At 47.4% G+C, this 27,779-nt stretch overlaps 2 protein-coding genes and 1 long non-coding RNA gene across 3 annotated transcripts in view; 1 reads left to right on the forward strand and 2 right to left on the reverse strand.

Moving 5' to 3' along the window:
- LOC142893165 (uncharacterized) overlaps nt 1–27,779 on the reverse strand; it is a 164,969-nt gene that overhangs the window by 86,827 nt on the left and 50,363 nt on the right. The window lies entirely within an intron of this gene.
- The window catches only part of dock1 (dedicator of cytokinesis 1), a 145,411-nt gene that overhangs the window by 66,283 nt on the left and 51,349 nt on the right, over nt 1–27,779 (forward strand). The gene's annotated exons all lie outside the window — the stretch shown is intronic.
- Nucleotides 165–27,254, reverse strand: insyn2a (inhibitory synaptic factor 2A). Its single transcript, XM_076033455.1, has 4 exons — nt 26,666–27,254; nt 16,490–17,696; nt 12,358–12,429; nt 165–1,918 (listed from the first exon to the last, which is right to left on the reverse strand). The coding sequence occupies exons 2-4, from the start codon at nt 17,689–17,691 to the stop codon at nt 1,735–1,737; spliced, it is 1,458 nt and encodes a 485-aa protein (XP_075889570.1). The 5' UTR covers nt 17,692–17,696; nt 26,666–27,254; the 3' UTR covers nt 165–1,734.

Raw genomic sequence — 27,779 nt, forward strand, 5'->3', positions numbered from 1 at the left:
ACCGCTCTGTGGTTTCCTGCTGCCACTGTGTGCTGAGGACCAAGGTCATTCACTTTATTCTTCATTCTATAGCTAAAATAGAAAACCCCTCAATATTTTTTTACCATATATTTTTGTTGCCCTAGAACCCTCTAATGGTTTCTTACTAATGACGTGGTTTCGTAATGACGATGCTTTTGTTTTTATTTATTTTTTTGTCCTTAAAGGTCCAGTGTGTAACATTGAGCAGCACTGAATGATCATTTAACATATCGTAAAACATTGTTAATGTTAATTCCTTCAATCAGCTGTGGCATCAGTGTAATCAGCACTTTTCTGGGCTGCAGTAGAAACACGGCAGCGCCTCACACTGCGTTGATTTCCTCTCTATTTCAATATAACGACTCGTTGGGACGTAAATTAAACATAGAGTTTTTATTTCTATTTTCAATGACTTTATCCAGCCAAATTAAAACATGGTTATGAAATGTTACACACTGGGCCTCACATACTCTCAAAATGCAGCTCATCAGAATGAAAATATATCAATAAATGAATAAATAGATAGCCTGCGCAGACCTGAAAGCATTATATCGAGAATAGAAAACGTCACAGCGGCCCATACCTGCCTGTGTGTGTGTGTGTGTGTGTGTGTTTCCCGATTGGGGCCGACCATACATTCGTGTTTTTTCTCAACGCTAACGCTAACGCTAACGGTAAATCTGAGAGCGCCATCTTGTGGCCAACGTAAAACGCTGACGCCCTGCCACTTCCTGTTTGTTTCGGTGCAAAAACAAAGTTTGAGGAATGAAAAACCAGTATTATTTGCAATTTTATCTGCTCTTCATCGTCTTGTTTCAAAAATGCACGGCCTCCTTCGTGGCTGCTCATCATCATTATTATTGTCATCATCATTATTATTATTGTTATTATTATGAATAATAAATATATCCTACTAAACCTTAATGTGAGTGTATATAGATATATAGAGATCTTTATATAGAAAAAGTACATCAATGTCTAACTTTGCAAATGTCTTTAGGAAAATAAGTGTCATTTATTTTTCATTCTCTCCGTCCGGTCAGGTAAATTAGACATTTTCTTTTTAGCGCTGGATAGAAATACGGTCATAGAATAAGCGTCTTTTCCTTCTCTTGAAACTCCATCGTCCTTCAAGTTTCCCCTCAAAGTGTCCAGTCTGTCGGCCTGCTGATCCGCTATGCCGAAAATAGTATCTTTTTTTTCTTTTTTCATTACAATCCGGACAAAACGTGTCCCGACGAATGTTTGTTGTGCTTTGCAGTACAGTGATATGCTGATGTTGTAGCACCCGGAGCGCCGCGGCTGATTGGCCGACCTCTCCAGGAGGCCGGCGGTGGTGTTGTGTTGGCGCCGTCCCCAAAAAGAGACGTGACGCTCTGTCCCCTCACGGATGCCCCCGCTAGAAAAATAAGATGTCTCGCATCTCTAAATATCTCCACTCTTCCCTCAGTGTGTAACTTCACACCCCGATTTGAAGAAATGAGTCGAATTTTTTTTTTTTTTTTCCGAATCCGTTTTTTGAGGTTGGAAGGATGACGATGGCATCCCAGCACGAGTAAATCCCGTCAGATTGGGTCCAACATCCGGTATGGAAATCCCAGCCAAGGAGGTTTGAGTTGAAAAGAGGAGGCTGAACAAAGCGGGGGGACCATAAATAAATCCACCGGAGGAGGAGGAGGAGGAGGAGGTTGTGGGGGATGGGCAGCAGCGTCCTCACAGGAACCAGAGTTTCCAACGAGCGTGCTTCTTGGACTCGGCTTTGGACTTGCGCTTGGGGGTGGAAGTGAAGGCCTCCTGGGGGTAAGGCAGCTGGGGCAGGTGGAGGCTGTCGGCGGGGCAAAGCCTCTTCATCAGCGGCTGCAGCTTGTCCTCCTGCTGCTTGAAGTCCAGCTCCACACTGCAGCAGACAGACAGACAGACAGGCAGGCAGGCAGGCAGATGCTGTTATAAGCTCGGACTGAGGCACATTAAGACGGTGTTTTTTATTCTTTTTAAACCAACCACTTTTCTGAACCACATTCAAACAAAGATGGCTCCGAATACGCTGGAGCACCCAGATGGAACCACTGAAAAGCGATAGCTGCGTTTCCATGACCCCTAGAAATGCGCATAACCTAAATATTGCAATAAAAAACTGGTAATGGAAACGCCTTAACTTGGAAAAACCTCTCAAATATGGCTAAAAGCTTTTGACGCTCTCGTGAGGTAGTTTTTCAGAGGTATCCATATAGAGGTATATCGCAAGAAGTGTAATGAAAACACTTTTATCATTTACGCGTCACGGTACGTGACGTACGTTGGTCATGTGACCAGTTCACGTCAAGTGAAAATGGCGCGTTATGTTTGGACGGAGGAGACAGAATTTTTTTTTACAAGTAATCAAAGAGAAAAATAAAACAACCATTCTTGACAGTAAACAAAGTAAACAAACAAACGCAAACGTAAATCTCGCAGGACAAGATTTTACGAGAATTACGGCTTATACGCCATTCAGTGGAAACACCTGCAAATCGCAACGGTACCTTGTCGAAATTTTAGAAATATTTCCCTCATTTTGCGAAAGGATACCTGGAGTGTGTGCATAAGCTGGCACGCCTGAGGCTACAAACAAGCAAAAAAAAAAAAAAAACAACTAGCGACCTAGGTTTTGACAAAGCTGCAGGGGGCGGTGTTTTCCTCCACTCTGGAGGCAGGAATGAAACGTTGTACAGTAAATTAATTCAATGGTGCTGGGGAGGTTGGGGGGGTGTATTTAATAATGCAACTGAAACCAAGTCTTTAATTCAACAAATCACAAGAGGATTGGAGAGATTCTGCTTCTGCTTTTAAATTAGATTAAAAAAAAAACCCTGCTCCATACATGGGAATTTTCTGACGTGTGGATGAATAATTCTGCGATGTGATGATTGCCGCATTGACGTCAGCCTCAGCAGGTTTCCCGGGGACCACGTGTGAGAACGAGGCTCCTGGCTTTCGGTCTCCTGCCGCGGCTCTCAATCTCTCTCGCCCTCCTTTTTTTTGTGATTTTTTTATTTATTCATGAGCAGCATGACGACAAGCAGCCACTTCCTTCACAGCGGGACATTTTTCTTCAATACCGGAGAGATTTTCCAGAGATTTGGGAATGAGGGTGTTGGTGACTCTCTTGTTTCTGTGCGAGCTAAAACCTCTCGTCTTAGATCGATGAAAGGAGATTTCTGGATTCTGGCTCGTCCATGTTGCCAAGCTCTGTCCTGATGCAGTTTTGCAGTTCAAGATGTGAGATTGGTCAGAACCATTGATTAGAATTCGAAAAAAAAAATTGCTTCTTCTGTCGTGATTATTTTTTACCTGCACCTCTCGAGGTCGCCCTCTAAGACCCGCGCTTCCTTTCGGACTCGTCCGTCGTGAATGTTTTCCCCTCGCCGGCTCCCAGTGCCGTCCATGTGTCCCTTTTCTCCCCCTTCACGCTTTGTTTAATCTGGATGTGTTTTGACCGCCTCGCTCCGCCCTGCGGCCGTATCGCCCGCCGCCGCCGCCACCGCTGAGGCCTGTTCTCACTTGACCCCTTTGCACAAGCATCTGTCGGATCGCAGCTCCCGCCCCCCTTCTGCCGCCGACCTACATCCCTCGCTGAGCTCGTCCTTGTTTCCATCCGCCGCCTCGGTTCTCCTTCCGCTCGCTCGAACCGCCGCTCTGACTCATAGCGCCGGTGTTTATCCTGCTGAGGAGCGCCGCCGTCACTCCGACCGAGAGCAGTTTTCGCTGCTCTATGCTGTTTCTAGTTCATGCTGCAGCTCCTGAATCTGTTTAAATCGTTTGCAAACACTCATTTGGATGCAGAATGATTTAATTAACACATTTGTTTTGTTTTAAGTCGTTTTTTCAGCTACTTATAAAGAAATAACTTGCTCTTTACAAATGAAGAACAACCGGTTTGACTTATTTTCTTTTATTTCTTTCATTTTTTTATATCTCTAAATCTTTTAGTCTCTTTTTAGGCCCTTTTTTTTTGTCAGTGACAAAAACTGTCTGTAGATGTTGGCAGGCTGTCAGACGTCTTTAAGAGTCCTCAGAAATTCCGTCAACGCCTTCTGATGTTTGCAGGGAATTTTGAATCACGGTGGACTAAAACCAGCCGACCAGCTGGATTCTTATTCCTCCATGTTCCTCAATGTTTACAGACTTGTAGCTAAAGTTCACTGAAAGGCAACAGCAATGCTTTGCCTTTTCTGTTCATCCTAAAAAGCAACTGGCCTTGAACTAAATATTAAACCCTGCACGGCAAAAAAACACAACAAAAAAAGCGGTTTCGTTTTGCTTGCATTTATTTTTTTTACACTTGTCCTGAAGTTGGACTATGCCAAAATGAATAGATAAAATTCTAAAATAAGCATTTTCACACTGTGAGGACGCCGACAACAGAGCCAATAACAGCTGCTCTCTTTATTGACCTGGCGAAAGAGTGGAGTCCATTTTAGTTTTTGGTTTTCCAATAGAATTTCACAATCTTGTGTCATAGACTATGTATTTGACTTCAGACTCCCTATAAGAACACGCCCCTTTGACCAAACTTTAGCCAATCAATGGGCTTCTCTCATCAAAGCGTCTTTTAAAGGATGATTAAAGTCTGACCCCACGATTTCTCCGCCCATCAGTTGTCGCTCGACCGTAATTGCTGCTCAATTATCGGCTTTCGGCTCAGCACGCACACAACTCGACACTACACAGCCAATTTCCCCGTCAGCAACATCAAAACAGGCGTCACACACACACACACACACACACACACACACACACACACACACACACACACACACACACATACACGCATACAAACCGGACTCTTGACATGGCTTCAGTCGAAGACCTTGTGTCAGTTAATGCAGCTCCGGTCTGAAATCACACTCATCCATCCTGCTAAAGTCCAGAGGATGTTATTTTTTAATTTCATTCAGTTTTATTTTCAGCTTTTACCAAAAAAAAGTATGAGCCCCCCAAAAAAAATAAAAATTGAAATACCACAGAAGAAGTCGACTCAGAAGTAGAAGAGCTGTCGGCAAATTTTAATACAGCCACAACACTTTTTCTTTTGAAAAGACAAACAGCTGCGGATGTAGACTGAGTGACCAGTTTGATTTGAGTGATGGACACACACCAGTTGTGCTCAGTCCCCTCCTACCATTTATTTTTTTTTGTCTCCTTTCCCAAACTTTTGAGATTCAGAATAACTGGGACGCTCATGCAAAATATTAATTGGGGCAGATAACAAAACACTGTTTTTCATTTTATTTTTCCTTTTTGTCAACATTTTTTGGTCCAGACTCACAAAAGTGACGTGCGAGAGCCTCATTTGTAGAGCCACATTCCCCACGAAAAGTGACTGAAAAAAAAAGCCCCACAAAATGATGTGGATGCGCCTCTCGGCGTGTTTGCGGGAGGCATTAGTTGTGTTTACGCGGCTCACCTGACACGACCGCTCGCCGTTTTACACCATTAATCCCAGCAGATAACATCAATGCACCGTCGGACCGAGAATCCGCCGAGTACCCTTTTCGCCTTCGCGTGCTTTGTAAATGCTGTGACGGAGGCTTAATCAGCGTCCGAGTCCCAGTAAATCCTCAAACACACCTGCCAAGAACCATCTGGGCACGTGTGGCAACAATTTCTTGATTTGTGTTCTTCTAGGCCTATGTGAACCATGAGGGCGCCCCTGGTGGAGGGGGTGTCGATTTATCCTTCCACATTTTTTTTTCTTTTTAGTTCTGTTATATATGTTATGGATGTTAGTTTGGGAGGGCGTAGGTCCAGCTCAGCCTAAAAGTTTTATATAGAGGTAAGGCAATCAATTGGGTGTACGTCACCAGCAAAAGCTCCTGGTTGCAACTCACCGGGTTCCGGCAGTTCTCTACTTCGTCTTGTCTGCTCTAGTTTCCTTTTTTTTTTTTGTTCTTTTTGCTGTTAAAAGTTCATTTAATATTTACACTTCCTCCTCATAAAGCATCGACCCGTCTCAGAATCGTACGATGCAGAGCGCTGAGTGGCCCTGGGGACCCCAAGGACTGTTGGGGAGGAGTTGCGAAAAAAAAAAAAATCTGCATAATTTCACGATGGAGAATCTGCAGAGTGAAAAGATCTTTGAATATTTTTGATGAAAGATTTACTGGCCTCCATTCGGCCCAGTTCTCAGAGTCTCCTGATGAGAGTTTCCCAGCTGTGTGGCGGCACTGTGCGCTCCGTTCCCGCTGAAAGCGGCGTCGACAGCGACATCCTTTCCTTTTCCACTCGCTACTTCGTCCCAGGACAGTTTTCTTCTGAGCTGGGAGCAAATTGAAACGACTATTAAGACTATTTGAAAGTTTCTGACCTTCTGAGTCTTAGCGTCTCGGCCACGCCCCCAGGATGGAGTAGTTCACCCGCGCCCACACTGAAAAGGTTTTTGGCTTCCTGGTTACTTCCACATTATGCGACACCAAAGGTCATGTAGTAGTAGTGTCACTTCCCATCATGCCTCTGTAACTCACGTGACGCATTGGGTGATTAGCATCAGCTAATCAGAACGCGTCAAGACACAGCACACATAGGAAGCCACAATCTCACGCTCAGAATAAACTCTTTTCTGGGGGATTTTCTAAAGTCTACAATTTAAAAAAAACAAAACACAACAGAATAATCGCTTGTTACAGGCATTCATTCTTGTATTGTGTCCTGTGGAGGGAAAAAGGTTTTTTGTGCCCCATTCCTGCAATACCACAGGTGGCCACTGGAAAAATTGGCACGCCAGCAGAGTGTTGGAAGATGATTATGTGAGCTTAGAAAGGAAGTGGCTCTGAGATTTGAATAAATCTCTTCAGTCTCTTCAGTCTTTTAGTCATTTAGAATAAAGGAATAAAGTCTTAAATAGAGTCACTGAATGACTCAGTTTAAATGCTGGTGCGGCTCTTTACACCATCTGTCTGGGGAGCTTTGGCTCAGTAGCGCGAGTTAAGAGAATCAGAATGAGCCGAGACACAGCACCACATACGATGTTGTGATGTCACGCTGGAAATTAACCGTTTTCTGGGATTTTCTGGCCTTTCTATATTTTATTTCAACTTAAAAATCCACAGTAGAAAGGTGTATTATGAACTGTGTTTCAGATTGGAGGTGTCCTGTGAACCGATTTACAGGCATTTTTTTTTTTGTATTGTGGGGAAAAATGCTTTTGGGGCCATATGGGGATTTTTGGATGCAGTACCCCAAGTGGCCACTGGGGGAAAAAAGTATTTGCGTCGCCATATTGGCAGTCTGGCATTCAGTTCTAATAATACATCGATGGTGTCGGTGATGCTTTGCTCTTTTGTTTTTTTGTTTGCTTATCTTTCTGGGGTGTAAATGTGTTTCTCAACACTGTCCACTCACGTCCTCTCAGTCTCCATCCGTCCCGTAACCGTGGCAACGGACGTGCCACCGTGTTGGGGAAACATCATTATGCTTCCACAAAGAGAGAGTGAAGTGTGGGGGGGGGGGGAGAGAGAGAGAGAGAGAGAGAGAGAGAGAGAGAGAGATTCCATGGTCGGGGCGAGCAAGACAGTTTCAATATGTGTTTTAATGTCATCGGCTCTGCAACATCGAGGCACTTTTAATTGATTGCCATGGCCTGGCGGAGGTTGTGTATTATCTAAATTAATTTTCATTCTAATTCCTTCATTTTTAATGCAACTTCTTATTTAATATAACATTTACATTATCTGCAAAGTTCTATCAGGACACTTTTTAATCACGGCGGTGCTTTGTTATGCGGCTGCAGCCACATTTGTGCTCCATATGTAGAATTTTTTGCAACATGATATTAGTCATGGATATTAGTCCAGCAGACTTGCATAGAACTTTTGACTCGTCAGCAGTGTTGTCGGTGTTGTTGTTATTGTTAACTGCTTTAAAAACAGCGATTGTTCACAGTGAGCAGTAGCATCGTCTTCAATGTTTTTTTTCTTTTCCAGGCGGCTTGTCAGAGCTGCTTCTCCTTCTTTATCCGTAATCAAGCTGATTCATCATGGTGCCGTCCATTGACGGCTTCGATTCAAACTGCTTTCTGTTTGAGTTTGGCAAGATGGATAAGCCCTCACTGGTCCGGCTCTTTGGGAAAAAAAAAAAGAAAGAAAGAGACTCCCCAAGAAACGTGAGGGAATTTTCCTCGATCGCAGCCACTTAAGCCCCAAATCTCCGCCTGCTCCATCGGCACATTAGCCCGGTCGCACAACGTGGAGAAAATCAGATTACAGCCTCTTTGCGTCAGAGATGCAGAACCGCTCGGCGCCTCGTGGCAGCAAAATACATTAAACACGTTCCAGAAAAGCCCCCCCGAGCTCCTCAGCTCCCGTTTCCTGTCTCTCCAGAGTCGTGCACACCCCCACTACCCCCGCCACCACCACCACCGCCCACCCACCCACCCAGAACCAACACACACACACCGTTCACTGGAATTACATCACCTGGCAGGACAGAAATAAATCTAATCTGCTTTCTCAATTTCTCTCCCATTTGGCCTCATTGTCATCTTTGTCATATAAGGCATTGGAAACCCCCAAGTTCACAAAGAACACACACAAAGACACACACACACTCACACTGAGGTATATTGCGGTGCAGTGCCGCAAAGTCGCTGGAGCTTCTCATCCACTGCGTACCCTGAAAAGGTTTTTGTCTTCCTGGTTACATTATGCAAACGTATAGAGCATGTAGCAGTAGTGTCCCTTCCCATCATGCCTCTGTAACTCATGTGATACATCAGGACGCATCGGCCAATCAGAAGGAGCTGAGACACAGCAGCACGTACGACGCCGTGATTTCACGCGAGAAATAGAGTCTGTTCTGGTGATTTTCTGGCTTTTATACGTTTTTTTTTGTTTTTTTTGAAAGATTTGAAAGTCCAGTACTTGAAATTCTGCAATAGAAAGATTTATTATGAACAGTTTTCATAATAATTTACATCTGATCAACCGTTTTACCGGCGTTTATTTTTGTACTGCGTCCATGGGGTAATTTTTTTTTTTTTTTTTTTAAGGGCCAAAAGGGATTTTTGGCTGCAGTACCTAAAGTGGCCACTTGAAGGAAAAAAAGATTTGCTTTACCACCACAAAGGAAGTCCGGTCTGCAGTTCTTAAAATACATCCATGGCTCCGAGCCGAGAAGCTGTTCAGTCGGCCTGCCAGACCACGTCGCGTGACTCCCTGGACAAATGGTCTTGTGCCGCCGGGCGCCAGGCGACAGTAACTCGTAACTGCGCCGCGGTGAAGTGATTTACGAGTGAGTGCGTGTGCGTCTCCTCCGGGCATGAGCTCCATCGCAAAACACCGCGGCGAAAAAAAAAAAAAAAAAGGTTGGGAAAAAGTGACGCAGCGACTCTGATCCTGCTGCCTCCAGTTTCCACAGAGGTGTTTTCTCTTTTTGTCGGTCACGGAGATCCGACTAATTAGATTGTCATTTAATCCTGCCGCCCGGGTGAATACGACGGCTATATTTGAATCTGTGTCCAATTGGCGCAATTCAGCGCAGCAGTGAGTGATTCTGCTCCGGAGCCGAACCTCCGTCGGTCTGACAGACGGAGCCACGGAGAAGTGTTCTTTTGGTCCTGTGTGTGTGTGTGTGTGTGTGTGTGTGTGTGTGCGTCCATGTTTTGTTTTGCACCAGTTGAAGATACAAACAAGCAAATATTATTTTAGTTTGGTTTTGCTTCTAAGCATCGGTCACATTAAAGGACAGCAGAATATCTTCTTTTAAAGCCTCCGCTTTGGTTTTTTGCCATTGAAATCATAAACAGGTTGATGTAGAAATAAAGGCAGGCGTGTTAGATTCTTAAATGCCATTTTCCTGAAGAGCTTCCTGTTGCTATTGCCTGGGAGCCTCTCCTGCACTCACACACACACACACACACACACGTATATATATATATATATATATATATGTTCTGTAATTGGCTCTCTTTCAGATGGGCACACTTAACCACGTCCTTTATTGCTGTGTGCATTTTGCATATTTTAATCCCTCGCTGTGGATTCGGCTCACGGCGGCGCTTCACTCAGACACCTTTTCCAACAGCAGGCTGATTAGTGTCGGAACTCTGTGAGCTGCCGAGGAAACCCCGGGAAATTTTTTTTTTAAACTTTACATAGGTGTTTTTTCTCTCTCTCTCTCTCTCCTACTCTTTCTCTCACTCTTTCTCACTCTCTCTCAGTTGTCAGATTGTGTCCAGAGCAGATTGGGAGACACTAGCTGCATTTCCATTACAGTTTTTCACAAAATAAAAGCGATATTTCTAAAATTTCCATAAAGTACAATTGTGATTTGCAGGTGGACCTCGATCAGAACAGAAGTGCAATGTCCTTCCTTGTGGCAGCGTGCCGTTCACGTTTTGTGTAACAAAAAAAAAAACAGAAAAAGAAAAAAAGTTCACATCCTGCAGGTTTGAATGGTGCTTTGCAGGCTGAAAGGCCTTGAGCGCTAAACCTCGTGCTAACTTGTTTATCTGAGCCAGCCGACCTCCCTCTCAGCGTTTCCGCAGCCTGGCTGCACTTCTGCACTCTGATGTCCTTCACATCCTGCACCGCCATTTATTTATTTATTTATTTACTTATTTACTTATTTATTTATTTATTTACTTATTTATTTATTTATTTACTTATTTATTTATTTTCAAATGTAAATCTTGCTCAACTCGCGACCACGCTGTCGCCTCCTCCTCTTCTTCCTCGTCCCCTTTCTCCTCCTCCCCCTTCCACCCCTCCTCCCCCTTTCCTCCCTCCCTCCCTCCTCCTCCTCCTCCTCCTCCTCCTCCTCAGCTAGAAACGATCGCAGCGAGCCGAGCGGCGGCGCGGCGGCGTGCGCTCGCTCTCTCTCATTTTCAAGGTCTGATTGAAGTTTGCCCGGTGGCTTATCAGTCATTAGGAGCGGTGGAATATAAGGCGATTTAATTGGCTCATCAGAGAGGAAACGTGGACCTGCGCTGAACTGCGGCGTCCGCTGGAAACACTTTGATCCATCGCCTCTCGGCCTGCTGCTGTCCGGCCGCTCCTTCTTCTGCCTGATGGTCATTTCAGAAGGTTTTTTCTTTTTTCTTAACAGACTCATTTGCCGAGAGCCTGGTTTCCATTATAATGGAAAGCAAATCTTTTTATTCTTGCAAAAATGGGAAAAAGTCGAATGGGGGAGTGTTGCTCTCTTGAAGTGGAACGGACAAGATCCACTAGTTTTCGTCAACAGGTGGCAGTATAGGTGACGTACTGTCACGTGGCTGCGATGGTATGTAGAAGAACAAGAGGTGACAGACTGGAAACGGGTCGTTGCCATGGCAACATGCAGCTCGCCAGCTCAGTCAATGGGCTTGGGTTTTGGAGACAGAGGAATATTTTGGTCGCCTGATGAGTCGACACTTGTTGTTGTTTTTGTTGTGTTGTGTTTGCACCGAAAAGAGCCAAAAAGGAGCATAAAAATCTACTTTTTTTTCGCGGGGGTTCATATGTTTTTCCATGTCCTACTTTTTTACAGGCACTTTTTCTCCAACATTGTAATTTTTTTGTGGATCACATACGTTTATAGTATTTTTGTATCACAATTTGCTAGCTTGATTCTCCAAAAATATGCATCGCAACGGCTTGACGGAAAGTCAACCTGTGTCAACGCACAAACTGGACAAACTGGCAGCCAATGGCATGACATGAGATTGTGATGTCACGGTGCGACAACCAGCCTGAGGTCAGCTGACGTGGTGGACTCAGAAGCCCTGCCCCATCCAGGGCACCTTAGCGCTACTAGCTTTGTGTTCGGCCAATACTAGAACATAAAAAGTGAACAGCAAGATTTCGCGGATCCGTTTTTTTCTGCCTCCTCTGGTCTGAGATCCCAGTTGGTGCTGCTGTAATTCATGTTTGGCCTTGTTTGGAAATATCATTTTCTTTGTGTGAGGCTTCAAAATGTCAACAGAGGCTGAAGTGCAATGGTTTGTATCGACCGTCGGAACAGTCAAGGGACGAGAAAAACAAGAGGAAGTGGATGAAAGCCCCAGCTGGTTCGTCGCCATGTCGCACTCTGCGGTAGACACGCCCCTCCCGCTCCCTCTATCTTTCGCCGTGGCCTTTCGTGCGGCGTGGCCCCGCCCACCTCCGGACCTGCTGCTGAACGAAGGACGAGCTCCGACAATAGAGAGGCTGATAACAGAGTGTCCATCCAGACAAAGAGCTCGGCCTGCAAATGTCAGCTGAGCCCCCATGAGCTGGTTAACACAATCCAAATCTGTTTCCCGTCTCTCCCCCCTCCAATCACTCATCCCTCCTCTCCCCCCACCCCCCACCCACACCGCGCCCTTCTCCGAGGACTCACCTGTAGATAATGCAGGCGCTGTTCCGGCAGGTGTCACAGTTGGCCGTGTCCTGTCCGGTGCGATAGGAGAGTCTGCGGGAGGGAAGAGAGCAGCCAATGGCTGATTACGGCAACTCGTTAGGCCCCTCCTCCCCCCACAGCCCTCCCACTTCCTGATTGGCCAGTTGGTTTGTTGCAGGAAAATAAGCACAGGTTGAGTTTATGAGCTTATTGGACAGGATAAAACAGTGATTTTAGTTTGAGCCGCTCAGTGTTTCTGCTTCTCGTCGTCGGCCCGTCTTCATTTCGTCCTCACATCGACTCGTTAAACTGCATCCAGACCGTCGATATTGTGCGATTCCTCCTGCCTGCACTCATATAGATCTGTTATTATTAGTACTATTATTAGCAAAGTTCCCCCTCTGGAGGAAACTAAAGATGATTATTTGGTTTTTACGCCCTCAGAGCTTTTATTTTTATTTGAATGTAATAAAAAAACAATGAAACAAAAAACAGAAACCCAACATTCCTGTTGATTGACAGCAACTCTGACAGCAACCCAGTGAAGCTGACTTCCTGTGTCCCAGTTTCTCTGATGCAGCCTCAGAAACATCAGCAGAATCCTGGATTCTTGAGATCTTCCCAAACAACCTACCTTGATTCTGTTTGGGTGCCACCACCTGGCCACCACTCCTGGCTGTTTAGCTGACCACTTAACTCGCAAACAGTTTACCGTTAATTTTTCTTGTTTTTAAAAACATGTGGCAACAGGCATTAAACACAGAGCTAACTGTGCTGTTTTTTTTGTTGTTCTCGGGTGTTTAATGGCGTCAGGCTGCTCTACTCGCAGAACCCCAAAGCGACTCCTTCTTTCGCTCTTTCTTTCTTTATTTTCGTTTAGTTTATTTATTTTTTCAGTTGCAGTCGAGACATTTCTCAGAAACTCTTTGTCACTCCTGTAGCGCCTCACATAAGCTGCGGCACTGACGATAAAAATTAAACTGTTGCCATAAATTGCACCTCCTTATCGGCCCGGCTCCGTCCAACCTCCTCTGACAGGTATATTAGAGTGGTTGATATTAATATTGTTACTTAAGGCTGGAACAGATTTGATTAACGGGGAGAGAAAAGTCAGAGAAACAAGACTGCACTGGCGAGGCAGAGTTTCTACTTTGGGTTTAGTGTAAATCCCACTTCCTACACACACTTTATGTGATTTTTTTTTTTTAATTCCTCATCTTGAACTCCAGTGGTGTAGCAGTGCACTGGTGGCAACCAGAACCAGAACGCCGACATCGAGTTTCGGTATTGAAAAAATAAACTTCAGATTTTAACATTTTACATTGCCAAGTTTTTTTTGTTTTTTTTTTCCCAACACCAACACTTTTTGTCACTGTTCTGGATGCAATAGTGGCAAATATTGTGTTAAAATACTAGTAAAGTCATTTTTCACCACTTTATGGCACCTTTGAAGGTTTCATGAGGAGCTTTAAGATCTGACCCGGCCTCATCCTGCTTTGTTTTTTATCCTCACCGGCTGCCCTTCCATCAGCGTTGTGTTGTTCTCACACTAGCTGCGATTCCATGACCACTGGTTCGGTTCTCGCGGGACGAGATTTTTACGAGAATTGCGGCTTATGCGCTTCACACCGTGAAACATGAAAACACACGATTGAGGCTTATTTCAACGCGGCAGCTCCTACCTGGGAGGGTAGAGGTCGAGGTGCCAAGCCAAAAGTGCCATTAACAACCTATTTATTACACCTGGCTCCTCTGTTGAGCGCCCCCCAGAGCCCCAGAGGCTGCCGTGTGAGTGTTAGTTGGGCTGCATGACAACAGGGACTCGTCACCGCCGTCGGCGGGCAGCGGAGCTCCTCCTGAGTGAGATTAATCGGTTCGGGGCGCCGGCGCCAGCTGATGATGCGGCCAATTTATTCCGACGTTGTTTGGATGTGGCCTCTGCATATGTTTCTGCACCGTGTGTGTTGCAGCGTAATAAATCAACGGGCCTTTTTTTGTCCCAATGGATAAAAAGCTGCTTTACTTTGCAGTCGAGGAGAGAATTTCACTCTGTTGTCGTCTCAACCTGGCAGAGTCTCAGCTGCCGTCAATTAGCAGCTGGGGAGAAGGTGTTGTTGTTGTTGTTGTATTTTAATGTGTGCTGCCTTTGGAACAGCCCTGGTTTGACGGTACTAGGTCAGACTGCTTGCATTTGGGGCGGCAGAGAAAAAAAAAACATATCATCAGCTGCATTTGGAGAAATACAAGTTTAAAACTTGAAAATGTGAAACTTCAAAGTCTTTGCGGAGCTCAAAGGGAGCGAAGACTGAAGAATTCATCGGCTCTGTGGTGAGAGATGCTTCGGTTCAACACTTTCTCTGTGTGTTCCATTCATTTAAAAATGGGACTTTGCGAATTTACAAGTTGCTCGGATCCAGTGATGTGTTCTTTGTGAGTCTGATTTTGTTTTGTTCTGTTCTTGTTTAATTTGCTCAGCTGCTGCAACTCTTATTTCTTTGTCCATGTGATGAATTCACCGCGGTGCCGCATTGTATTTCCTTTCCAGAGAGAGAGAGAGAGAGAGAGAGAGAGAGAGAGAGAGAGAGGGAGAGAGAGAGAGAGAGAGAGAGAGAGAGAGAGAGAGGGAGAGGGAGAGAGAGAGAGAGAGGATGAATGTCATCCAACATCCAATATAAGGAGTTTTGCGTCGGATGTAATTGCGCCCACAGTTCGCCCGCAGCCCCTCCGGCGCCGCTATTTGTTGTGCCAGTGACATTTATGTAAGTGTAGCGTAAAGCTAACGCAGCGCGACCCCCGAGCAGCGTTACAATTCTTGCTGCGTTTGCAAAAAAAGTCAATAATGGAGGGGAAATTAAAAAGAAAAATAAAAGCAAATGGTTCTTGTGCGAAGACGTTGAGGGTGTTTGTTTTGCTGGAGAGGAGAACAGCGGCTCAGCTGGATTACTGCAGACTTAACGCTGGCCCTCAGTGTTTGCGCTGTTGTTTCCCGATGCACACGGCCGCATCGCATCACGCCTGCCGCCGCTAATTGCAGGCCGAAAAACTGCTGCTGCGGCTCCTGCTGCGGCCAGGTGGACGGAGGTGCAGCAGCAGGACGACCCTACACTTGATGGTCAGTCGACCTCCACCTTGCCTGCCGCTTCAGCAGTTTGCTCTGCAAAAAAACTGTCCTTTCTGTTTGCCCGCTGCTATTTGATTGGACGGCAGTCCTCGTCCTCCAACTAGATGCTATCTCCGGCCCGAACTGACAGTAAATGGCTTTTTTGTTTTGTTTAGTTTTTTTCTCTCCCAACGCCTCCGAGGGTTTTACACTCTGATAAACAAAAAGGAGGTTCAGGGTCGCGGCAGAGCGACTCTGAGGGGAAGATGAGATGAAGGTTTGGTGATCGGAGACGGACGAGACTTTTGAAAACGATTGACGTGAGATGCAAGATTCACAGCGAAAGCGTTGGGATTTTTGGGGGGTTTGTTTGAAACGTTGTGCACTATGTGTTTACTGACTCATCTCAGTAAGTTTGTAGTTTGTCTGAGTAGGAGAGTCAACAGTGGGCCAGTACGTGTCTTCTAACATCGTGGTCAGAGTTCTGGCCCGCGTAGATGAGCTAAGAACTAAGGAAGCTCACCATTCAATTTGGTCATTCACTGATTATTACGATTATCGCAGGTTATCACTATCACGTCTTTTTCCCCGGGAAAGATTTATTTATTGATTTATTTCATTTTTTTCAGTTTCTTTGTGAATTTCCTATAACGAAAAACATTCAATTTTAAACATGAATGGAATGGTCACATGTTGGATCACATTGAATCTGAATAGAATGGTTCTATTAGCACAAACCTACTAGTTACCTTGCTGCAACAAAAGTAAAAAAAAAAACATTTTTGAAGACTGTCAAAGTTTCCCACTCATCTCTCTTAGTGGACTTAAAATTGTTAAGGCGCGGCTAAAACAAGATGAACGGTAATAAATCCTGCTGTCATTGACTCCCTGAGGATGATTCAGTCGAGGTTGTGTGAATGTGGAGCTTGACGCTGTCACTTATTTCTAGTCACTGTCGTCTGTCAGAACCACAGTCAAAACAGTAAAAGCAGCGTCAGTGGGTGTCTGATACGAGTGGGCGGGGCATCCTACCCTTCTCGGTGGGCTTCTCCCTTCTCCAGCTCCTGGATGACCCCCAGCAGCACCTTGATGGTCTCCTGGCTGGAGCTGATGAGGTTCTCCATGGCCTGGAGCTGCGCCTTCACCTCCCCGTCCTGCTGCTTTATAGGCACTATCTGCTTACAGGCCTCCTGCGTCTGCTCCTCCTCCGCCGCCGCCGCCGCCACCTCCTCCAGGTCCCTGATTGGCTGCGCCGACAGCTGCCCGACGTGGCACTGGGCCTGGGTGGTGCAGCCGCCGCTCAGCTGCATGGCTTTCTTGCGCTTGCTGCGCAGCGCCGGGCTGCCCAGGCACTCCTCCTCCACCTGGGTGAGGGAGTTCCAGGCCAGGGGGCCCGTGACCTTGGTGGCCCCGTCCGGCACCCCCAGCCTCGCCTCCCCCTCCCCTCCTACCACCAGCTCCCTCCCCTGGCCCTCCCCCTCCTCCAGGTGGAGCAGTTGCCTCTTGTTCTGTGAGCCCGGCCTGCCGCCGCCGCCGCCGCCTGTGCTGCTGCTGCTGTTGCTGGGCGCCGGGAGGCTGCAGAGCGTCAAGTCGGAGCCGCTGCCCCTCCGAGCCGCCAGCAGGGCGGCGCCGGAGCACGGCCCGTCGGCCGCCGCGTGCTGCTCTAGCGCCGTGGTGGCGACGGCGCCGCACTCGTTGGTGTGGAGCAGAGCCCTGGTACGGCGGCGGACGCCCCTCCCCCCGCAGGCTCCTCCCTCCTCCCCCTCCCCCTTCAAGCCCAGCTCGCCGTCCTTGGCGCCTTGCGCCGCCGTGACGAAGCCGTTCTTCTGACCCCGGTACGTCTCCACGGCCGCCACCTGCTTGAGGCCGTGGCCCTTCTTGCGCTCGAAGGGGAAGGTCTGGCAGTGGTAGCGCCTCCGCAGGTCGGGGGAAGTCTGCACGCCGGTGCTGCGGGTCACGTTGGGGATGGCACGGCGGGCCGGCACCGTCATGTACTTGCGGTAGGCCACCCGGTAGGGCAGCGGCTGAGCGGCCTCCCGCTGCTCGTTCTGCGCCTCGCAGATGTCCTTGAAGCGCACCTGCAGCGCCTTGTTCCTCTTCCTCACCTGCCGACTGGCCTCCAGGGAGCAGCGCACCTGCAGCGCCAGCGAGGCGCCAGAAGGGGGCGCCGGCGCTGACTCCGAGTCAGACTCTGAGTTGGTGATGGTGCATTTGGCGCCCTCCTTGCTCACCATGTTTCCTGAGAAGAAGGGAAAAGAGGTACTGCATTAATCGCTGCTCGCCGCTCTGATGTGGCTGGTCACAAGAGGGCGCCACCATGGAAAACTTTGAAACGTAATTAGACGCGGTTGAGTTGAAACGCGGCAGGAAACTTTTTATTTTTATTTTGAAGATGTTGGATTTTTCCCAACTCTTCTGCTTCTCTGACAGTCTTTGTTGATTCAACACACTCACACACGCACACACACACACACCGCACACACACATATTGTAATAAACAGTCACACGGTCATTTTGACGGTTGTGGGGAGCTGTGGGTGGGTCGGGGGAGGGGCACAGATAGAAAGTGCACGTGTTGTCAGAAAGGGAAGAAGAAGAAACTTTACAACTCATTGAAAATAAAACAACAGTTGCGTTCGCGTCTGTCAGCTGCGCCGGTTCAGACCATCTAGTCGAGGGTTCCAGTTGGTAGCGTTGTAGTCAAGACCGCACCAACTGAGCCAAGACATGACAAGACTAGAGAGTATCGAAATCGAGACCAGACCAAGACATTTGGATTTTAAGACCGAGACAAGACCAAGTCAAAGAAAATTAACAACAAAACGGAAACAATGACCAGTATCTTTTTTTAAGTTCAGCTTTGCCAAATATTTTGAACAATTAAAAAAAACAAAAAATTTTGCAACGTCATAAAATTTAGAAATAAAATAACTAGGAATAAGGGGTGTGTCACTCTGGGTGCAAACAGAGCGTAAAGCAGCAGCAGCTGGATTATTTTCTGTTATTATCTGTCATTGGAGTGTTGGCTGAGTCTCGAATGGTCTTGATCAAAAATCCTGAGTCCGTTCAGTCCGAGACTGAGACAAGACCCAGTAAAAATGCCTCCGAGACCAAGACGAGACCGAGACCGAGACCCTTAAAAAGTGGCCTTGAGACCAAGACCAATCTCCAGTGCTACAACACTACTGGTTAGTGCCGTCATAATGTGCACCAGAAGCTGCTGTATTTGCACATTCCTTTAACGTAGAGTATAAAACTTGTAGTATTGTTTTGACAGAGTGGCAGGATAAAGTTTAGCACAAAGCAAACAGATGAACATTGTCAGACGCCGACGACAACGTCAATAACGCAACCACCCAGGAAGCCCAGCAAACGCGCCACGCTGAGATAAATGTAGGATTATCTTTGATTTCTGCTGCAGGTATGGAGAGCAATCACAGCTCTGCAGTTTCTACCTCCGCCTGCTGATTTTTTGTTCTGAAGAAAAAGACAAACAATTTCGTGATGCACAACCAGATTAGGACGATGAGTCTAACTGAGTCTGACATCCTGCTGCTAACATGTCGGCGATGTTGTGCTACTTCACGCTTGTGTTTGATCTCCGGTAAATCAAACACAATCACAGCTGCGTGTCCTCATTCGTCGGCTTCTTTTCGAATTGAACTGCGCGTTGAAAACGTAGACTTTTTTTTTCCCCTCCCTCTCTCTGTCTCTCTCCGACTCGTGTGCTCGTGTAACGTCCAAACCAGACAGACGGAACATATCACACAACCACATCAAGAAAATTAAAAGCCGTCGCAGGAAATTCCTGCAGCTGCGACGGTGGCGTTCGTCTGCGGCGCCGCCAGATGTTTGATTCTCAGCTGACGACTAATTGCTCCGATGACACGACCAACCGGGGACTGAGCGCGAATTTAAATGTTGCGGAAGTTGTGTTCGGGGCGACGTGTGGATGAAAATAGAGATTGATGGCAGCCATCACACAGTCACTGAATCACAAAGAAACTGCAGTAAAGGAAGGACAAGCTTGTGTGTGTGTGTGTGTGTGTGTGTGTGTGTGTGTGTGTGTGTGTGTGTGTGTGTGTGTGTGTGTGTGTGTGAAATCATAACTGAGTGGAATGGAGCACACCCCCAGAATCCGAGATGGTGGCCCATTCATTTCAATGGAGTTGCTCATCCAGCGCAAAGTTTTTGACTTCCTCAATAATGTGCCCATAGAGCGTGCGCAGTAGTGTCACTCCCCATCATGCCTCTGTAACTCACATGATCTATTTGGCCAATCAGAATGATTCTGGAGAACGTCACTTGCAGACACATCAAGACGAGCTGAGACACAGCAGCACGTGCAACGATGTGTGTGGGAACAAACTCTTTTCTGCTGATTTTCTTGCCTTTATCGTCTTTCTTTTAAACGACTGAAAGACCATAACTGAAAAGTCTACAATAGAAAGATTTTCTGTCAGCCAATTGTTTTTTTTGGTTTTGCTGCAGTACCTTGAGTGGCCACTGAGAAAAATCAGAGCGCCATCATATTGCCAGTCCGGTATCCAGTTCTGATACTAGATCCATGGAGTGGAGGCAGAAGTCAGGAAGTGCAGGAATGTAGTCTTTTACCTGTGTGCAGGACTACAAACTTGCACTCTGATTAATTGTCTTGAGTGTAAAGACTGAAATTCTTCGTCTGTTTACGAACTTGGTTGTCAAAGTTATTTCAGATCCGGATTTTTTGTGTACGCGTGTTGCGGACGGCACATTCCATTAGAAATAATAATGATTAGAAACTTCCAGTCATGTGACACATGTTTTGTTTTTGGTTTGGTTTGTTTTTTCGATTATTTCCAAAATCGTGAGATCCCGAGACCAACATTTTATTCTAATGTCAAAACAGCCGTGTACTAAAGGTGGACGTGATGTAGCAGCGCCTGTTTGTGGGCCTCGATGCGACGCTCAGCGCTGGTGTTTGCGGTGGACTTTTCGAGAACAGAGGGTGGGATATTGGATGAACCAATGAGGCTTTTCTACTAAACGGTTTTGAAACATTTCCACTAGGTGGCAGCACCTGCTAGCGGATATTATTTTAGCACCTACTCTGAGTTGAGCCAAAAGATCCCGACAAACAACAAGTGTGTTTTTGTTGTTGTTCTTCTTCTCCGTTCTTCTTGTTCAGTTTAATCTAGACGCTCCTTTTGTGAATAAACACAGCGACGGCTGGATGATCCGTCCTAGTTCCCTCATTGTTGGGTTTTTGTTTGTTTTTTTTTTTCCTTGAGGCCAGTTAGCACTCTGTTCTCTGGCAGGCCTCTGGCTTCTCGCTCAAACAGCGTGACTCATCGCCCCCCTTCATAATCCCCCCCGTTCAGGTCAAGTCTGATCTGAATTCACTGGCGGGCAGGCAAGCAAGTGAAGGAGTGAGTGAGGGAGTGAGCTGACCCACTATTTGGTCCCCAGTAGAACAGACCCAGAACTGCGGAACTCTGCTGTGAGGTCACATGTTCGCAGCCCCAAACGTCCTCCACGTCCTCAACATGTGACCTTGCCGGGTTGTCAAAGCTCCTGGTCGGTCCCGCACCGGGTCGTCACTACTTCAGGTCGGTCCCGCTCCGGTTCTCCTGTCCTCTGGATGCATCATAACCCAGACTGGAGGCGGCAGAGCACGGTCGGCTTTTTAAAGTCGCGAGGACCAGCCAGATTACAGGACCTAATGTAATTCATTATTTCTAATGTGCCTATTTTTCTCTCTGTCTTTCCCTCTCTCTCTATCCCTCACTCTCTTTCTCTCTCTCCCTCTCTCTCTCTCTCTCCCTCTCTTTCTCTCTCTCTCTCCCTCTCTATCTCTCCCTCTCTGTCTCTGTCTCTCGCTCTCTCTCCAACGCTACAAACCCAGCGTTGAGGAAACGTGTCCCCCGTTCTTAACGGCATCATTTCAAAGCAGCGATGAGTCGACGCTTTCAGTCGTGAATGGACAAACGAGTCGCATAATTATTAGACGTGGGCTCAGCAGGGGGAGGGGCTCAAAGAGGAGAAGGGATGGGGGGGTTAGAAAGGTGGAAAATGTCAGTGATGTGATTAAAACCCCTGGAATTGAATGTTTACTGTGACTTCAAGCTTGGGTAGTTTGTGTTTTTCTGGCCGAGGAGGGACGTTGTTAATACTTCACACACCGGCAGAGCGGAGGATTGATTCAATGTGTCAATTAGCCGCAGCTGCCGAAAGAGTCGTTTCCACTGCCATCGTCGTCACCATCATTGTCCATGTGACTGGAGTCATCCTGCACCTCCTCCACCACCACCGCGGTGTGTTCGGTCAAACCAATCAGCTGATTGATTTTATTGGAGCCTTTTGGGTTCCAAAAGAAATAAATCGTCTCGTTCCGTCTCGGAACGGAGAATCACAAGTAAACTCCAGAATCCTGCCGGGAACAACCGTCAGCTTCCTCCTCATCATCATCTTCCTCCTACTCCCCCTCTTCCCTCTCCTGCTCCTCCTCCTCCATCTCCTCCGCCTCGTCCTCCTCCTTCAACATACACTGAGATGCTCCTGGAACAAACGGCCTCAGCAGCAGAGCAGCAGCGGTGGAAACTCGGCCGTAATCCAACTTTATCTGCTTCTGTTTTGTTTTCCTGTCAACTCGCTCTCATAATTACACTCAGCTTAGCGGCGCTACAAGGAGACTTTGATCCGTCTCTTAAGAGCGAGCGCACTCATTAAAAAAAGCTGTGGTTTATTTTGATGGCCTCACTCGCTCCGCACCGTGAACTCTTTTTTTCCCCGCCGGATGCCGTGGCTCCTTCATCGCAGGTTTTGATGCGTACATACAATGGTGGAGAAAATTTTTGGACACCTCATGCATTTGTAATGTACCGTGTTGCACTAAGAATCAGTCTTAAGTCTCCAAGTGCACCAGTCATTGACTCACAATGCTGCACTGTTGCGTAGAGCTCAGAACTGGATGTTTCAAGAGGACGACGTCCCTGGAAAAACATCCAGAAGAACTTCAATATTTTAGTTCTCTTATTTGGCCTATTTACAATCAAGAAAAAATAATTCCCATTTGAAACACACAACAAAATTCTCTGGCAAATACTGGGTTTTAGTAAAAATTTAAGGTTGCCTGAAAACATTTTCCACTGCTGTGTGACTGCTACTAAAACTACTGATTGCTACTGAATGATCCAGGGTTGAAGTGTTAATGAGTGCAGCGGCTTCCTTTTGTTGTTGTTGTGAGACGGAACAATACTAAAAATCGCTGTTGCCAAGAAACAATGCAAAAAAACTTATTATTTTTTTTTTTCTTTTCCCCTGCAGAGTCATCTTGCAGCGTTGCTCTGATGACTCTGAAAAATAAGAGCCGTTAGGGACACATTTCAGTGGGACACAAGTAAATAATGATTCATGGAAGACGCAGATGTCGGCGGCGGGGGCGGCGGCAGGTCTTCACCTGGTCACAATTCAGAATTCGAAAAAAAGTATATACATGTTTGCGCCAGAAGGGGGTGTCAGGTACATTTCATAGAGCATCAGTATTGGTACAAAGCAGCACAATGGACTTAGTTTGACGATTGTTGTGTGTCGGAGTTTGCTGGTTCACATTGGTAAAATGGTGGAACTAGCATTGTTCGGGAATCCACGATGCCGCCTATTTGTCACTCGCTACCCTGTTTGTTTGTTCGTTAATAGTTCGGATTTTTAAAGCCACACTGTCGACCAGATTAGTAAAGGTTCCACACTCACCATCAGAACAAGGTCATGTCGCCCCCTATGGTAGTGGAGGACCCTCATTATTGTGGGATGCCTGAATTAAACAATAAAATTCAAATGTGTTGTTGGACATAGACTATCTTGGAATGGAGGGAGAGGAAGTTGTGTCTTTTTAACCATATTCTTTTTAAATTTGCCAAGAAAAAAAAATCCACTATCCACAATTTGTATCCACTACGGGTGTGCGACAATAAGGAGTAAGTTCACCTAAATAAGCAGTAGGTGGCGCAGCTTTTTCAGAGAATAATAAATGGAGATCAAGGCATGGAAAATGCAACCCAAACGCTGAAGTTTTGTAAACTGTCCACAAGGGTCGCTGTCACTGCATCGACGTGGAAGTCACATGATTTTCCCAGTTGCGAGGTCGCTTTTACCCTTTTAAACTGAAATTGAAAGCCATTGTTTCGTCGGTGTCTAAGGTGATTTCGTGAAGCTGTAACTGGTGCCTTGTTATCCCAGAGGACTCAATCCTTCACTCTTCCCGGGCTTCTCCTCCTGGATTACACCCGACTTCTCTCTTATCTCCCTCCGCCGCCACCGTGAGGTCGTCCGCTCTGCCGTGGCTGTGCACCTGCAGTCAGCTGACTGACCTCCAGGCAGCTCTGATGAATTTGCAGCAGGGCAGCCTGCGATTCCCTGCACGTCAGCGGGACGGAGCGCGGCCAGGTTGGAGATCAGATGCAAGCAGACAGGAAGTGTGTTGCAGCGTCCGCCTGCTCTAATCGGAATTCATCGGCTCGCTCGCCCCGCCTGCCCACTCGCCCCCCCCTCTCTCTCTCTGGTGGTTTATCTGGGATGGTGGGAGACGAGGCAAAGAACCACAGCGAGGTGCTAGCAGCCCTTGAAGATCCAGATGAACCACAGGAGTTGCACAGAACAGCCAAAACGAGGAGCTTGGAAATTAAATAACGCTTACAGAAAATAACAATAATAATAATGGACAATAACGGATTTATATTGCCCATTATCAGAGCTTAATTTCTCATCCTGGACTCTGTTGGAGGCAGAGAAGCCCCCCCAAAAAAACATTCCTGGATGTCCTTAAAAACTTCATTATTTAGCCCTAAAACTGATTTGCTTTGTTGGACCATCCACATTTGGAAGGAAACAAAAGAAAACACGTTGGACTCAGAGGGCAGAGCCAACAGCTCACAAGAGGCCCATTATGTGAAAAGTGGAAGGAGCAGAAGATGTTAAAGATGGAATTTTCTCATTTCTGGAGTTTCGCTGACAACTAACAATGTGCATGAACTTTCGCAATATGGGACTCTTTCCAAAAACAATGTGATGAATTCTTGTGACTAGCTGATCCTGAAGATGTGCATCCTGCGACATTTCTGAATAACCAATAACTGAGCCACACAAGCAAATCTCCCCAGCTGCTCTCACCAGCTTTTTTTTTTTTTTTTCTTTTTACAGCCGAGGGCTCCTGGAAGTTAAGTTGAACTAATTAATGGACAAAACCGTTAAAGAATAAAACAAAGTGCTTCCTAAAAATAAACAGAAAAACAGAACACAGCCACCATGAGACTCATCAGGATCCCAGAGTCTTTTCCTTCCCCCCCCCTGCGACTGTGGGGAAACCTTCAGTTCTGGAACCCAGGGGCCTCCTGGAGACACGCACGCACACACACCAGCAGCAGCTGCAGCAGCAGCAGTAGTGTTAAAGCTGCTAACAAACACCCAGGTGGGATCAGGTGTGAAGCTTTTTTTCCCTTTTCACAAACACAAAGGAGGCGCTTCTCCTTCTTCTTCTTCATTTTTTAAACAAACAGACGCTGACGGTTCACCTCGACTGCTTGGTGGCTCTGCGGGGGGGGGGGGGGGGGTTGGAATAGGTGGAGGCGACTCTTGATGAATAATCCTATTAGCACATGAAAGGAAACATCTGGAACGTCTGGCTGCTCCATCCAGCAGCGGTCGCCGGGGGGGGGGACACTTTGTTTCCTGCATGAGCCACTTTCCCTCCTCCCAGAGTACCACACTGACCGCTGGCCACCGCTCGTCGGTGGTGGAGAAGCCCCGCCCCCAATCCCACCACACAAAAAAAAAAAAACAAAGAAAAAAATGTTTCCTGGTCGCTGTCTCTGGGTGCTGCTGGTTGCGGGGGTCCGAGCTTTCCATTCAACATTTGATGCCTCATTGTGGAGGAGCGTGCACGTGGAGGCGACACTGCACGTGCACGCTCCCCGGAGGGGCGGTCAGACTTCCTCGCACCTTTGCCCGGCCAGGTTGTCGGTCACCCTTGAATTTTTTTTTCTTTCTTTTTTTTTTTGTTATCCTGGACGTCCTACTTTTAAAGCCCCGCCCCCATACCCTCTTCGTTGCTCCGCCCCCCACCTCCACCTCTCCCCCGCTGTTAACCTGATGCCAATCGGTTCCGTATTCTACCGTCTCTCCAGCCCGCTGCCGTGCGACACAACCATGGGCACCCGCAGGGCTGCAGCACCACATCACCTCCAACCAACCACCTTCTCTCCTCCCTCCACTGGCTGCATCCATCTCTCCATCCACTCGCCCCTGTGCCAAAGGGAGATAGAGCCGGGGGGAGGGGGCTTGTGGAGAGGAGTGGGAGTGTCGTGCGCTCTGTGTGGGCAGCTCAAGAGCGGGGGACATCCGCACACACACACACACACACACACCACTGCTCCAATAATCTTTTGGCCACGTCATGACTTTTTTTTAAATCCAGATTCGCCTTTTTTCTCTTTATCGAAGTCGGGGTCTCCCGCCTCTCCTCTCCCCACTTCCTGACGCCGTCCCACAACACGACAATTCTGCTCATTCGTCTGAGTGTTTTATGTAACGCGTCTCTCACTCCGGCGCCGCTGATGCAAAAATAACAAAAAAGAGAGAAAAAAAAAACCTGAGAGGAAATGCAGCATCATGCCAGCCCCTCGTGAGCAGGCAGCAGCGTTTTTGGCGAAGCCAGTCAGGTTAAATCTGGATCAGGAGAGGTAAAAAAAAGAATAAATAAAAAACCCACCGACCTGCCACTAAATGTTAGCGTCTGGACTCACTGGCCAGGCTGCTGCTTCCTCCCCTACACCTGATATTTGGCTCATCTTTTCACTTGTTTCCTCTTTAAAGTTTATTTTCTTTCGCCTTTTTTTCTCCTTGCAAAACTTGGCAGCGGCACGTTCCACGAGCGCCGCCTGGAAACCTCCCCATCCAGCAGAGCATCCAAGCATCAAACAATTAAAAAAAAAAGACGAAAGGAAGAGAAAAGAGATCTCGTTCCTCTCATCAGACACACGCATCCTGCACCCGATCATCTGACCTTAAGGGACATTCCCCCTCCTGTCCGCATCATCAAAACATCGCCTCTGTTCCACCCGACTTGCGTGCAGCTTTCAGAACAAGAGATGAAATAGAGGTGGAGGAGATGGAGGAGGTGTAGGGAGGGAAGGAGAAGAAGAAGAAGAAGAAGAAGAAGAAGAGGCGACTCACCTCAGACTGTGAATCACTGACGGAAAGGATGCGATCGCCTCGATTCCTTGATGTGTCCATGCATGCCAGTTCTCCTGCTGGATCAGAGGCTGCTGCTGCTGCTGCTTCTGCTGCTGCTGCTGGTGGTGGAGGTGGAGGAGGTGAAGGTGGAGGTGGAGGTGGAGGTGGGGCTATGCCATGGCAGAAGTTAAAAGGACTGGTGGCAGCGGCTGTAGTTGGAGCAGTTGTTGCACATCAGCGGCGTTAAATCCTCTGATCCAGTGGTGGTCCTCTGATCTTCTGGTCGTCGGATGATCTGATCCCGTGGAGGATCTGGTGGTAACGCTGGTGGTCCTCTGGTGATTGGATGATCTGGTCCGGTGGAGGATCTGGTGATCATCAGCTTGTGATCCACTGATCTTCTGATCCTTTGATCTTCTGATCCGGTGGAGGAGCTGGCGGTCCTCTGATCAGCTGGTGGTCCTCTGATGATCTGGTGATCTGATCCGGTGTGAGGAGCCGCTCGCTCCCTCTGCCACTCCACCTTCTCCTCCTCCCACTCTCTCCTCTGTTTCCCCTCTCTGTGCCGCGGCGTCGCCGGGTTTTTTTTTTCCCCCTCAGTCACTCGCACACGCATACATTCTCACATACACACACATGCGCGCACACATGCACGCACACACACTCTCTCACACACACACACACACACACACACACACACACACACACACACACACACACACACGCACACAGAGCGGCTGTAGACCGGATGCCTCAGAGCCCACGCAGGCGGAATACGTCCATGGTGCCGCTGCAGTTGCTCTGCTTCTCCTGCTCTCTCTGTCTTATTCCACACACACACACACCCTTCCTGTGTGTGTGTGGGAGACACGGAGAGAGAGAGAGGGAGGGAGAGAGATGGGTGAGGGAGAGAGAGAGGGAGGGAGAGAGAGAGGGAGAGATTAAGTACGAGGGTGAGGGAGCGCAGGACGGAGAAAAAGTGAGCGGAGGGGGAGACTGCGCTGCAGAAAGTCTTCCCGCTCGTCCTCATCGTCGGCTGTCCCGCCCTGACCCCGCCCTTGACCCCACCCTTGACCCCGCCCCCTGCGGAGACCCAGTGCACATCGGACCTGAA

This window comes from Nelusetta ayraudi, unplaced genomic scaffold, assembly GCF_046127955.1.
Source record: "Nelusetta ayraudi isolate G7.1 ecotype Tasmania unplaced genomic scaffold, CSIRO-AGI_Nayr_v1 ptg000042l, whole genome shotgun sequence".
Taxonomy (NCBI): Eukaryota; Metazoa; Chordata; class Actinopteri; order Tetraodontiformes; family Monacanthidae; genus Nelusetta; species Nelusetta ayraudi.